General features: G+C 40.1%; 2 protein-coding genes across 2 annotated transcripts; both read left to right on the top strand.

The window, feature by feature from the left end:
- Window positions 1-1,086: 1,086 nt before the first annotated feature.
- LOC122305480 (receptor-like protein 7) lies at window positions 1,087-8,296 on the top strand. Its single transcript, XM_043118042.1, has 2 exons — window positions 1,087-2,191; window positions 6,237-8,296. The coding sequence occupies exons 1-2, from the start codon at window positions 1,182-1,184 to the stop codon at window positions 8,221-8,223; spliced, it is 2,997 nt and encodes a 998-aa protein (XP_042973976.1). The 5' UTR covers window positions 1,087-1,181; the 3' UTR covers window positions 8,224-8,296.
- A 4,160-nt stretch (window positions 8,297-12,456) lies between these two features.
- On the top strand, window positions 12,457-13,161 carry LOC122305006. The gene has a single exon (XM_043117268.1). The coding sequence runs from the start codon at window positions 12,457-12,459 to the stop codon at window positions 13,159-13,161; it is 705 nt and encodes a 234-aa protein (XP_042973202.1).
- The last annotated feature ends 1,609 nt before the right edge of the window (window positions 13,162-14,770 follow it).

Raw genomic sequence — 14,770 nt, forward strand, 5'->3', positions numbered from 1 at the left:
TAATTTGTTGACCGTAAATATATATATATATATATTTCGGACCTGATTTGCAATCTCATGACTTCTCTTCAAGTCCTTGATCATGAATGCTTGCACGCACAACTGAAGTGATTATCTATATATCAGTATTAATATTCGACTTGCAAAGAAACGAATTTCATGTATGCATTCCACAAATTTGTACAACTGGAAGCAAAATTAAATTTGAGTTGGAACAACAAAGTCCAAGGGCAGCTACCAAAGTCATTGACCATTAATTGTACGTAAGTACGTGCCATGGTATGCATAACTGCTCCCTACTTTCCCTTCATTTTCTTTGGTCTAAGACTCTAATTCAAGTCATCAAACAAACTTTGAATAATGGTTATAACTCTATTCAACTCGTCGACTAAAAGAAAGTAGGACGGAAAACTAAGATCTCGTTTGTTTTCATATCCGTTCTCATCTCATCTCATATAATAATTACAATTTTTTTAAATTTTTACACAAAATAAAAAAAAAAAACAATTCAAATTTTTACAACAGTGGTAGTCTAAGGCTATCTAACACTCATAAGAATCGTCGGTTGTTTCCAACCATTGCTCATGATAGAGATTAATGTGTCATATAAGTTGCATACCCAATCTTTAGACTTTATTCTCGGTCACAAAATTAGAACAAAATTAATGGGCCTATACGCATTGATATTGAAACTTTTCTTGAAACTTTTTTAGAACAGATCTGTGCAAAATCAAGGTTTTCATTTCCCTTCATTTTCTTTAGGGCTAGATTGGTTCTTTAACCTATCTCAACTCATTTCATCTAATTAATAAATGAATAATTTAATATATGAATTTGATATAAATAGAATAGTTAAAATTAAATTAATCTCATATTAGCTAAAATAAGAGTTTGACTTTAGCTATTTTAATGAGAATGGTCTTTCAGCCCACTTTCCCTTCATTTTCTTTGGTCATCTGTCATCAAACAAACTTTGAATAATGGCCATAACTCTATTCAACTTGAACTCGTCGACTATTATTGTGCATTTGATGTTCTTACCGAAACATATATCTATTTTTTCACGTAGCTTGTGTTGTCCGAGAAATTTGGAAATCGGCCAAATGAAACAGACCCCACGCTCCAGTCTATAAAAACAGAAGCTCTGCTCTAAGATTCTATGCATCCAATAGTTCAACAATATGGGTTTATCGCTTTTCCCGTTCATGTTAATTCGTTTGCTTTTATTTTTCTCGCTGCTGCATATACTTATGCTCGCTTATGCTTCTTCTTTCACGGAAATCCTTTGCCGGGTTGATGAGAGCGCAGCCTTGCTGCAATTCAAGGAAAGCTTTGTCATCATTAATCAATCCAAATCTCACGATCCTTCTGCTTATCCAAAGGTCTCCTCTTGGACGCTGGAAGGAGACAATCGTGATTGCTGCTTATGGGATGGAGTTGAGTGCGATGAAGACACGGGTCATGTCATTGGCCTCGACCTCAGTAGCGGTCGTCTCTATGGTTCTCTTGCTCCCAACAGCAGCCTTTTCCGCCTTGTTCACCTTCAAAGCCTTAATCTCGCCTACAATCACTTTAACTACTCCCAAATCCCGTCCCAGGTAAGTAATCTTTCAAGACTCGCGTATCTCAATCTCTCTGCGTCTATGTTTTCGGGTCAAATTCCATCACAAATTTCACAATTATCACACTTGACATCCCTTGATCTGTCCGACAACTATGATCTCTATTCTGGAAAACAGCTTTTGAAACTCGAGTCTGGCCTAATAAGCCTATTTGGAAATTTGACTCGCCTACAAAGGCTTCATTTAAACTATGTGAACATAAACTCTGTGGTGCCTCGTGTCTTGGCAAGTTTGTCATCTTTGACGTCCATCCATCTTCAATATTGTGGATTGCAAGGAAATATTCCAGTAGGCATATTTAAGCTACCAAATTTGAAGGTTCTTGATGTGGCTTACAATGAAGGTCTCACTGGTTATTTGTCTGAGTTCACATGGAGTAGCGCCCTTGAGGTTTTGAACCTCGCATACACAAGTTTTTTAGGTGAGATACCCACTTCAATAGGAAACCTGGGCTCCCTGAATAAGTTGGATTTGCGAAGTTGCAACTTTTCGGGGTTCATTCCCTCTTCACTTGGTAACCTCACAAGCCTCATTTATCTTGAGATTTCAAATAATTCTTTCGTGGGTAAGTATTGACGATAATCAAGTCTTTATACCAACGGCTACAAAACCAAACATGGAAACTAAGGCAACTCAACCTCAATCTTACCAAGACCAAAGACAGCAGATCACACCAACGGACACAAAGCTATACAAGGAAACAATACTCAACGGCTACAATCCTAATATAGAAACAGAGACCTAATTTCCTTTCTAAATTCCAATTGTATAATGCCTAGTCTTTCCTACACCTTTGTACGTTATCTATATAAATGAAATGGCTCTCTAAAATGCTCTCACGCTTGGTGAGACATTGTGTCGAACAGTTTGCATTCAACTGTCTTTATGGTACTTAGAGCCTTGTGAGAGCAAGAGAGTCTTCCTCCCATGGCAGCTATTTCCCTATCTGTCAACAATTTTGTCACCCTCCGGCTCAAAATACACGGGCTGAACGTGACCCTCACCGTATACCCACTTGTCAAATATGTGGGAAACAAGGCCATACTGCGATTAAATGTTGGCACCGGTTTGATCATGCTCTCCAACCTGATGATATACCCCAAGCATTGGCTGCCCTGACACTTGAAAATAATATTCATGATGCTGAGTGGACAGCTGATACCGGTGCTTCTGCCCACATGACAGGTAATTCAGGTATGCTTTCAAATTTACGTCAATATCTTGGTCATGATGCTGTTCTAATTGGTGATGGTAGTCTCCACACAATAACTCATATTGGCGACACAATTATTCAATCTGGTCATTCTTTTATTAAATTGAAAGATGTTCTACTTGTTCCGGACTTAGCAAAAAATTTATTATCTATCAGTCAATTAACCTCAGATTATCCTTATAATTGTGACTTTTCTGGTGTTGGTTTTTCTATTAAGGAAAGGGCGACCAACCGCACATTACTGACCGGCCGACGGAAGGGTAATTTATATGTGTTGTCCCCACCCCTTGAGGCACACTTCTCGAACCGCTTTCGCACTGTTTCTGAGGAAGTGTGGCATCAACGGTTGGGACATCCTCAAGCCTCTACTCTTCAAGCTTTACATTCTAAAGGTCTTATTTCAGTTATTGGAAAAAATAAAACCAACTCTATTTGTGAGAGTTGTCAATTAGGAAAAATGAGTAAACTTCCTTTTTTACAATCTTCTAACAATATTTTTCATGTATTTGATAAAATTTATTGCGATTTATGGGGACCCGCTCCTATTTTATCTGTTGGTAAATTTCAATATTATGCATGTTTTGTTGATGCTTTCACTAAGTATATGTGGTTTATTCCTTTACGCAAAAAATCTGATTTTTTTAATGCTTTTATCTTATTTGAAAAATTAATTGAACGACAATTCAACAAAAAAATTAAAGTTTTTCAAACCGATGGTGGTGGTGAATTCACTAATCATCAACTAAACATGCATCTTCAAAACCAAGGCATTATCCATCAATATTCATGCCCTCACACTCCTGAGCAAAATGGTTTAGTTGAACGACGGCATCGTACCATTCGTGAACTAGGTATGACCTTACTTTTTCAAAGTGGAGTTCCTAAACGTTTTTGGGTCGAAGCTTTTTCAACTGCTGTTTTTTTAATAAATCGTCTTCCATCTACTACTTTGGAATTGGAATCTCCATTTTTCTTACTCTATGGCCATCAACCTGACTATACCTCTCTTCGAATTTTTGGCTCAAAATGTTATCCCTATACTTGGGATACTAAACAAAACAAGTTTGAACCCAAAACCCTTCCTTGTATTTTTATGGGCTATAGTGACAAACATCAAGGTTATAAATGTTATCATCCTATCTCTCGTCGTACTTTCATCTCACGACATGTTGTTTTTTATGAGTCCTTTTTTCCTTACAAACAACTTGGAAATCTTCATCTTCCTTCTCCTAACAATCAAATTTTATCTACCTTTATTGATTGGCGTTCTACTAATCCTATGGATGGTTCTAGTGCTTCCCCTATGCAGGTACCACTATCACCACCTACTCCCACCTCACACGAGATTGATCATATCCCTATTCCACCCTTGCCCTTTATACCCGAGGCACCTCCTATTCCTACACCAAACCCTCCACCCTCCCCTACTCATACACCTAACTCCCCCCCTCCTCCTCACCCCATGGTAACCCGATCTCAAGTTGGGATCCGCAAACCTAATCCCAAGTATGCCCACTATCACTCCCTAATTGAAATTCCCAATGAACCCAAGACTGTACGTTCCGCTCTTAAACATCCCGGTTGGACCCAAGCAATGAAGGAGGAAATTCAGGCACTTCATGCAAACAACACTTGGACTCTTGTCCCTCACCGACCAAACATGGATGTTATTGGATGCAAGTGGATCTTCAAAACAAAACTCAAGGCAGATGGTTCCTTAGATCGTCTTAAAGCTCGCCTTGTAGCCAAGGGCTTCCACCAAATTGATGGCATTAATTACACTGAGACCTTCTCTCCTGTCATTAAACCATGCACTATACGGATTGTCCTCAGCCTTGCTCTTGTTCATAATTGGGATATTCGTCAGCTCGATGTCAAGAATGCATTTCTCCATGGTGATCTCCAAGAAGACGTGTTTATGGAACAACCTCCAGGTTTTATCCATCCGACTCTTGACTCTCATGTGTGCAAATTAAATAAAGCTTTATATGGGTTAAAACAAGCACCTCGTGCTTGGTTTGATAAATTTAGTAATTTTTTAATTGCTTATGGTTTTACTTGTAGTTCTGCTGATACCTCCCTTTTTATTTACATTTCATCTCTAAGCACAATTTACTTACTACTTTATGTCGATGATATCATTCTCACGGGTTCCGACCCCACACACCTTACTACTTTTATTCATGTTCTTGGGCAACAATTTGCAATGAAAGATCTTGGTCCTTTACATTATTTTTTGGGTGTTCAAGTGACTCGCAATTCAGATGGCCTTACACTATCTCAGGCTAAGTATGCCCTTGAAATTTTGGATCGTGCTCAAATGAAAGATTGTAAACCTTTGGGTACACCTATGATGCCAAAAACTAAAGGACTCACAAGTGATGTTCCCTTTCCTGATCCGGCTCACTATCGTAGCATTGTTGGAGCCCTTCAATATCTCACTCTTACTCGCCCTGACTTGGCATTTAGTGTTAATTTTGTATCTCAATTTTTGCACTCTCCCAGTATGGCTCATTACAAAATGGTAAAGCGTATCCTTCGTTATTTGCATGGTACTCTTGATACTAGCCTTCATTTTAGTTCACATTCTACATTAAACCTGTGTGCCTTTTCCGATGCAGATTGGGCAGGCTGTCCTCTTACTCGTCGCTCTACTACAGGCTATTGCATTTTCTTAGGAAGTAACTGCATTTCCTGGTTTGCCAAGAAACAAAATACAGTATCTCGATCAAGTTCTGAAGCAGAATATCATGCGATGGCCAGCACCACTGCAGAACTCACTTGGATTTCTTTTCTACTGCGAGACCTTGGTGTTACTCTCCCTTCAGCACCAATTCTTTTTTGCGACAATCTCAGTGCATTACACATGACAGCCAATCCTGTTTTCCATGCACGCAGCAAACATATTGAAATCGATTATCATTTTGTACGCGAGCGTGTTGCTTTAGGTCTCCTCCATACTCGACACATTCCAGCCTCTTCACAACTTGCGGATATTTTCACCAAGCCTCTTGGACGTCCTGCGCTTCAATCTTTACGGACCAAACTTGGCCTTATACTTCGGCTCAGTTTGCGGGGGACTATTGATGATAATCAAGTCTTTACACCAACGGCTACAAAACCAAACATGGAAACTAAGGCAACTCAACCTCAATCTTACCAAGACCAAAGACAGCAGATCACACCAACGGATACAAAGCTATACAAGGAAACAATACTCAACGGCTACAATCCTAATATAGAAACAGAGACCTAATTTCCTTTCTAAATTCCAATTGTATAATGCCTAGTCTTTCCTACACCTTTGTACGTTATCTATATAAATGAAATGGCTCTCTAAAATGCTCTCACGCTTGGTGAGACATTGTGTCGAACAGTTTGCATTCAACTGTCTTTAGTAAGATCCCATCATCAATTGGAAACCTCATCCAACTCTCCGTTCTAGATCTCTTCATCAATGAATTGATAGGTCGAATCCCGTTTGAACTTGGAAATCTAACACAACTAAGTTACTTTTCTCTAGGCTATAACCTACTTGAGGGAGAAATTCCTTTCCCTCTAATGAATCTCACAAAGTTAACTTCATTAGAACTTGGGAACAACAACCTTCAAGGTCGAATTCCAGATTCAATCTTTAATCTCAAGAATCTTAAATACCTTGATCTTGCTAGTAACACCTTTAGTGGCAGTGTGGAGTTTGGCAAGTTTGTTAAGCTCAAATATTTAACTTTTTTGCGTCTATCGAATAATCAATTATCCGTAGAAGATGCCAGTGCCAATGCGAGTCTGCCGAAGTTCCAGCTTTTGGGATTATCTTCGTGCAACTTGAACAAGTTTCCAGATTTCGTAAAAAATCAAGATCGATTAGTGTGTTTAGATCTGTCCAACAACAACATCCATGGCATGTTACCGGAATGGATCTGGGACACGAGCAAATTGAGTCTTGTGTCTCTTTGCCTTTCGAAAAACTTTATAACAAGCTTGGGTCAATATCCAATGCCTCTTCCATGGACTCGTCTTCGTGGTTTGGACCTCAGGTCTAATTTGCTTCAAGGGTCACTTCCCATTCCACCAGCCACCATTGCTCATTATTATATTTCAAACAACTCACTGACTGGAAATATTTCGGAATTGATTTGCATTCTCACTGCTATTCGAGTCCTTGATTTGGCAAAAAACAACTTGAGTGGTTCACTTCCTAGATGTATGCAAAACTTTGGTGCTTCTCTCTTAGTGATTGACCTGGAAAGGAACAAATTTCGAGGAAGCATTCCACAAACATGGATACAAGGAACCGAGTTAAGGATAATCAATTTTAGACAGAACAGATTCCAAGGACAGTTACCAAGATCGTTGGTCAAGTGTATGAGGTTGGAGGTTGCTGACTTCAGTAACAATAAATTGCATGATTTATTTCCCTCTTGGTTGGAAAATCTTCCAAATCTAAAGGTTCTCAATTTGCGCTCAAACAACTTCCACGGTCAGATAGGAGCTTCGAAAGCTGGCTATAAGTTTCCCAACTTGCGAGTCATTGACCTTTCCCTCAATGGTTTTACTGGGAAACTGCCATTTGAAATTTTTGGAAATTGGAAGCAGCCTCGTGAATTTGCTAATTCAGATATTTTGTCATATATCCAAGTAAACTCATCTATCGTACCACAAAGATTTTTGTGTAATTCTTGGCTCTATGATTATAATTACACCATGACAATGACAAATAAGGGAGTCGCTGTCTTTTACGAGAAGGTCCTAGAATTATTCAAAGCCATTGATATCTCGAGCAACAGATTTGGTGGAGAGATTCCAGAATCCATTGAAAATTTAAGGGGGTTTCGTTTGCTCAATCTTTCTAATAATGTTCTCACAGGCCACATCCCACCATCATTAGCAAATCTTACAGAGCTGGAATCATTAGACTTTTCTAAAAACAACTTCTCTGGGGAGATACCACAACAACTAACACAACTCACCTTCTTGGGATTTTTCAATGTTTCAAACAATCTTCTCACAGGACCTATACCACAAGGGGACCAGTTTGGTACATTTGGAAACAATTCATTTGAGGGGAATTCCGGGCTTTGTGGTAGACCTCTCTCAAAGAACTGTGAGGATTCTAATGCTTATTTGCCAGCACCTCCTTCAATCTCTGTAGATCAAAGTCAAGAATCGGGATCTGCATTTGAATTTGGTTGGGAAATTCTTGTGGTAGTTGTGGTAGGTTATGCATTTGGACAAGTTGTTGGAGTGACAATTGGGCATATTGTGATTACAAGAAAACATGATTGGTTCATGAACATCTTTGGAAAAAATTCCTTACTTATAACCTCTATTTTGTTTAGCGGTTGCGTGGTCTTGAATGTAATCGTCTTTTGGCTTTATTTGAAGTAGAGAAATACTTTAGTCAGAAATAGATTATACAAAAATAATCCAATAAACTGATGTGGTTTATCAGATTACAAAGTTACTTTTTATAAGGTAGATTTTTGTGTAATTATTTTTATAGCTGTATCGCTACTTTAAATAATAATGTTGCAGGCAGATTTTATATATAATTTTCTGTGTAAAATTTCTAATTTATGAAATTCTGTCAGAAGTTTTACAAATATCAATTGACGTCCCACTTGCATGTTCTCCCTCAATCAATCTCGGTAACGTTTATTTTTTGAATGAAATCTTGCATTCCATGTTAAGATCTGGAACTCAAAAAGCTAACTGAACCACTTGAAAATTTAATCCACCTTCAAAATCTTCATTTGTTAACGATTAAGTACCCGTCTTGATCATATCTGGCTTATTTTGGTCATTTAAAGAAAAACAAAAGAAAATACCATGGGTTTCAACTTCAAGAAGCAAGCCATAAATAAAGGACAATGATACACCACCAACTACATTACAACCCATTTACCAGTTATGTGCATTTTAAATTTTTTTATTTTTATTTCATTTTCTTTTAAGTATTTTTTTAACATCCTTAATCATTAAGAAAAAATTTAAAAAAAATATAATTTTATTAATACTCACTTCCTTAATCATTAAGTAAAATAAAAAATTAAAAAAAAAATCAAATACAAAAAAAGTTGTAGATAAGTTGTAGTTTAGTAGTAATAATATCATTTTCCATAAATTAACATAAACCAATAAAATTGATTCTTTCATGATCAACCTGTCATCCACAACCTAAAAGACACGCAATGTCAGCGCCAATAGATACCCGATCTTTGCCTCCATCCATGTCAACTTAGGACCACTTTTACGATATTTATTCTCACATTGCTTGCAATGACAACCAAAATTCAGATGGAGGTGCATTTTGACACAAGGATGGAACAATTATTTTCCTTCAAAGTACAAAACTTGAGGCCCCCTGTTTTTCACTTTTGATGGAGAAATACATTTTTACTAGAAAAGCTTGAGGGCCCCTGTTAATTGACCATTTATGTGCTGTATCTTTCTATCAAGAATTTACTTACCTTGCCAAAAAAAAAAAGGAAGAAAAGAATTGCATAAGACAAGGAATGCCCGACAAATCGTAATCCATCAATGAGCAAGACAACAGATAAAACATACAACCATTTCTATCGAAAAGCAATGAAAGATTCAGATTCCAAAATCCATGGCTTGTAGCTAGAGAGCAGTTAGCTAGGGAAGGATGTCATCTTTAGCTAGCATAGATTTTTTAGAACTTAATTCGGCTGGAGTTTCATTGTTTTGCTTGCAATTCTCTTCTTCTGTTTACATGCGTATTAGTTTGTTTTCTACGTTTCATAACAAACTTTGGACCTCCCTAACTTGATCTCTACTGCTGAAGCATAAGATAGCAGGCACTAAAATGCAATGTTCTGCTGAACCAAAACACCACGTATCACTTTATTGAAACGACAAGCCTTCCATCAGTAATTTAAACTTGTGTTCCATTGTCACATTGCACTTCATTTCTTCAACAAATGGCATTGTCCAGAGATCCTTGGCATCATTTCTTAAATTCCCTTTCGGTTCAACACTTCACTTTTGTCTTCCTTCATCTTTCTTCCATCTAGGGTTCTTGACAATTCCCCCATTCTTCACAGCACCTTGCCCACAAGGTGTGGGTATTGCTGTTGAAGCTTCCAAAAATTCTCTCATGTGTTGTCCTCTTCATTTGCACCGATCCACTTGACCAACACCTCCGTCGTGGCTTAGTCTTCATGTCAATTCATACGCCGATTCACAATAGACTCTGGTTCGAGCTGCACCTCTACTTGGGGATTGACTATTGGAAGGGTCACTAGAGGCAACCTTCTGTTTGAGGCAAGAAAAATGGAAGGTTGGATGTATCTTGGAGTTCATCGGCAACCGGAGACGGTATGCGACTTCACCTATCTTCTTCTCCACTTGGAAAGGCCTATAGTAACGGGGAGCAAGCTTCAGAGTTCGGCGAGCAGCTATCAAGCTCCGGCATTAGGGTTGTAACTGCAGGTACACCCAATCCCCAATCTCTTTTTTTTTTTTATGGAATATGCTTCATTGCATTCATTCATAAACGAAGTTACAACTGTGACTTATCAATACAGGAGAACCAGACTATAAGTCAACTAACGCAACTGCTCAGGAGCTTCCCCGCCAACAAATTTCTTTGTGACGGACATTGTCTAAACTTCTACACCTTCTCTTCTGACAGCAGTCAACAGAGAAGGCGCTCTGTCAAACCAGAGCTAAAACAACCTATCTTCCGAAGAAGAGAGGTACACCACGCTCCACCCTCTCCAGGAGGAGGAGTACAACCACACTCTCTCCTCCTAAGGAGGAAGAGTACTAAAACCTACCTTCCTCTAAAAGAGGAGTAGGACAACCACCCAACTTCCTTCAAAAGAGGAGTGGGAGACTAGTCTTTTTTTTTTATTATTTAATAAAACTAAAACAGAACAAAAAAAACTGATAAAGGACTGTAAGACAAAAGAGCCCAACCCGAGCTAAAGGCCCAGCTTGTTTCTGTAGGTGCATTGGGGCCCAACCCGTTAGAGTTTTATCTCAACAATATGCCGCCGCCGCCCAACACTAGCCTCTGCACTGCCCAGCCCTGCATCTTCCCCCGCCCGGCTCCTGCCCAGCCCCGCACTGCTCTCATCAATGCCGGTTTTGAGGACAGCCCACACCACAACCTTCACGCCGCAACCTAGGATCTTTCTGCCCAGTCGCGCCCCGTAACCTCCACGCCGCAACCTCCGGCCCCACATTCCAGCAGCACCTACACCAGCGGCCCTTTGTACTCCACAGTTATAACCCGAAAACAGAGCAACTGGTAGAAACGTCCTCAAAAGCCACCGCCCAACCCCTCACCCCAATGGACCCGAGGCCAAACCTCTGGCCACCGAAAACCTCACCGCTAACACACCACCATAAACGACCGGAGAGAGGGGTTTTAGGGTAAGCCGAGGCAAGGCCATTGCGTAAGAGCCACGGTGATACAGCTCCCCTCTTCAGTCCTTCACCGAGAGCTTATCCAACAACCAGATAGAGAATAAAACAAACACAAATCTAAAACAAACTACAAAAACAGTTACTAAGAAAGAAAAGGAAAGAGAAGGGAGGGAAAGAAGGGAGGATGAAGCCGAAGCCTCAATCCCGCCCCCCCCCCCCACCCTCCCCCCGGCGGCGCTAGTTTCTTTGGTTAGGTTTCTAGAGAGAAGGGAGGGCTTTTCTAAAAGAGAGTAGTCCTATTGCGAGGAATGTTAGAAATAATTTTTCCCAATCCCCAATCTCAAAGTTCCTTTCTGATGTGTGTTTATTGAATTGGACTTTCATCCGGTTTCTTGCTGCTTCTAAATTCTCTTTTAAAACTTTGATAATCTGCTCCCTAGCTCTTAGTGTTATGTCAACTAAAATATTTAATAATATTCCTGGAATGTAAGATGATAACTGGGTTGGGGGGTAACCATACAATGCTTCAAAAGGAGTTAGCTTAGTGGCTGTGTGTAGAGGTGTAAAACAAAATTGGTAAACCGGTAAACCAGACCGAACCAGTGGGTTGGTTCAGTCCCGAATTTGGTTCGGTCCAATGCCAATTTTTTAAAAAAAAAAAAAAAATTGGTCAAAATTAGTCCAGTTTCGGTTTTTCTTTTATTAAAACTAGACTGGACCGGTTTATATATATTTTTAATTTTTTTATATTGTATATAATTTTTATATATAATATATAATTATATATAAAATAGTTTTGTATTATATAATAAATTACTAATTAATATAATATTAAATTTTAAAATCTTATATCACTATAATTTATTGTATTAATATTATATATTGCATATTAATAGTTATACTAATATTATATCACTATATATTGTAATATACTATAATATATTATCACTCTGAGTGCAAAATTAGGTCCTCCTCGTTTGAGTGAGGTTTTTCTGCTTTGTCTCGCGACAAAGCTCCAGTCTCTTGGACGTTGGTCTTGAGAGGGTCACCAGGGAAGAAGAGATCACGAAGAGATGGAGCTCCCTGAAACTCACAGAAGCAGAACAACAGGAGCTGTTCTTACCGGAGGAAGACATACTGTCATCCAAGCTGAGAGGCAACTCATGCCTCCTAGCTTCTATACTAAATGACAGAACATCGAACCGAGAAGCCTTCAAAAACACTATGGCCAAGGTATGGAACACTTTCGGTTGGATAACCTTCAAAGAATTTGGTCCCAATAAGTTCCTACTGGAGTTCCAACTTTTGTCCGACAAGAAGAAAGTCCTGCATGGCAGGCCTTGGTCCTTCGACCGCCATCTTGTATGCCTTAAGGAGTTTGAGAGTGACTTGTCTCCCTCCGAAGTGCAGTTCAATTCAGAACCCTTCTGGGTACAAGCCCACAATCTCCCCTTCGCAGGCATGAACAGACAATTGGGAGAAAGAATAGGGGAAGCAATTGGTAAGGTTCATACGGTGGAAGTAGATGACCAGGGTCATGGGTGGGGAAGCTATCTAAGAATAAAAGTAGACGTGGATGTAAACAAGCCTCTGGTGCGAGGCAGGATGGTAAACTTGGGAGGCAAACAATCTTGGTCACACTTCAAATACGAACAACTGCCCAACTTTTGCTTCAAATGTGGTCTACTCAAACATGTTAATGGAAAATGCCCCAACTTTGATCTGTCTAACCAATCCCAAGAGCAGTACGGGCAATGGATGAGAGCTCCCAACTCATTCCCACCTCAAGTTTCTGTGAAGAAGTATGGAGGGACACCGGTAAACCCAACTCAGGGATCACCTCACCGGAAGCAGTCAGAGAGAGAAGGTGAAGAGAGAGAGGGCCAAGGGACGTCACAATCAGAAGAAGTGGTTGAGGAGGCATGGTAGGACACCCCTGCCTGTGTCAACGCCTCAAAAAGCACCCAGGCCATCCCTAGTCAACCAAGCCAGAGCATGGACATGTCAGTCGAGCAACTTTCCAACAACCCAAGAATACTTGTAGACCCCTTAAAACCTGGGATACATGCAGAACCAACAGAGGATCATCTCAGGCCCACCCAGGAAACAACTCAGGTTTGTCTCTCTAGACACCCTCTTCCTTCGTATGCACATGTCAATTACAAGCCAAGTGTAGAGCCTATCCCAGGCAAGGCCCTTTCCCCTTTGAAACCAATTATTTCCTTTCCTGGAAACCCTACCAATGTTTCCCGCCCAACTCATACCCTTCCTACCAAAGGCAGTACCTGGAAAAGAAAGGCAAGAAACCAAAACTCAACCCTCTCAGACATCACCAACAACCAAAATGCTATCCCCTCCCTTACCAAAGAAAAAAGACCTACATCTTTTATAGAGACAAGGTCCCACACCCGTGGCAATGAAAGATACAAAAACAAGCTCATCCCTATCAGGAGCCAGATCTAGGGACCTGAGGTGGAGGCTGCTCAACAGCACCACCATACCAAATGAATTGCCTCAGTTGGAATTGCCGGGGGCTTGGGAACCCCTGGACAATTCATGAACTTCACCTGCTGGTGAAGACCAAGTCCCCACAATTGGTCTTTCTCATTGAGATCAAGTGTAGTAGCAACAGGATGGAGACCATTCAACATAAATTGGGTTTTGACAATTGTTTCACAGTCAACAGTAGGGGTAAAAGTGGTGGTTTGGCCTTCCTTTGGAACTCTAAAATCGAGCTTAATATTGCCACATACACCAACTGGCACATCTCAGCTTACATCAAATTACCTAGTGACAAAGCACCCTGGATGATCACAGGTTTTTATGGGCACCCTAACACAGCCAAAAGAAGAGAAACTTGGCACTTAGAGAACTAATCCCTACAACTAGCGCCCCTTGGATTTGTTTTGGTGACTTCAATGAGATCACCAACATTGATGAGAAACTTGGGGCTGCTTTCAGACCCTACAGACAAATTAGGGAATTCAGAACAGTCCTAGATTAGTGTGACCTATATGATTTAGGATTCCAATGGGACAAGTTCACATGGGCAAACAACAGGGAGGGAGAGCAGTTTACAAAAGAAAGGTTAGACAGGGCACTCGGGAATACCTCATGGATAGCTAATTTTGAAAACCACTCAGTATACCACTTGACAGCAGCCTCCTCAGACCACAGACCCCTATTGATCCAAATTCAGACCAACACTGTATTATCAAGAAGAGCTAGGCCCTTCAAGTATGAAGCATCTTGGAGCAAAAAGGAGGGTTGTGAGGCCCTGATAAAACAATCCTGGGAGAAGGTAACAGGCCAGTCAGGCCCTCTAACTGACTCCCTCACTGGGCTAAGGTTTTGCCAAGAGGGATTGAATAGCTGGAGTATGGAAATGAGGAGAAGTCAAGTGGCACTCATTAAGGAAAAACTAACAACTCTCAACTCTCTCAAATAAGCTAATGAGGGGCACCTCTACACAGGCATCAAAAAGCTTCAGAAGGAGGTTAACCTGATGCTAGAGGCAGAAAATACAAAGTGGCAGCAA

This window comes from Carya illinoinensis, chromosome 3 (assembly GCF_018687715.1).
Source record: "Carya illinoinensis cultivar Pawnee chromosome 3, C.illinoinensisPawnee_v1, whole genome shotgun sequence".
NCBI lineage: Eukaryota > Viridiplantae > Streptophyta > Magnoliopsida > Fagales > Juglandaceae > Carya > Carya illinoinensis.

Excerpts from the sequence above, each read along its gene's own strand:
- LOC122305480 (XM_043118042.1), top strand. The coding sequence starts at position 1,182 with ATGGGTTTATCGCTTTTCCCGTTCATGTTAATTCGTTTGCTTTTATTT. Across the intron at positions 2,192-6,236 it reads AATAATTCTTTCGTGGGTAA|GATCCCATCATCAATTGGAA; the intron begins GTATTGACGATA and ends TGTCTTTAGTAA.
- LOC122305006 (XM_043117268.1), top strand. The coding sequence starts at position 12,457 with ATGGCCAAGGTATGGAACACTTTCGGTTGGATAACCTTCAAAGAATTT.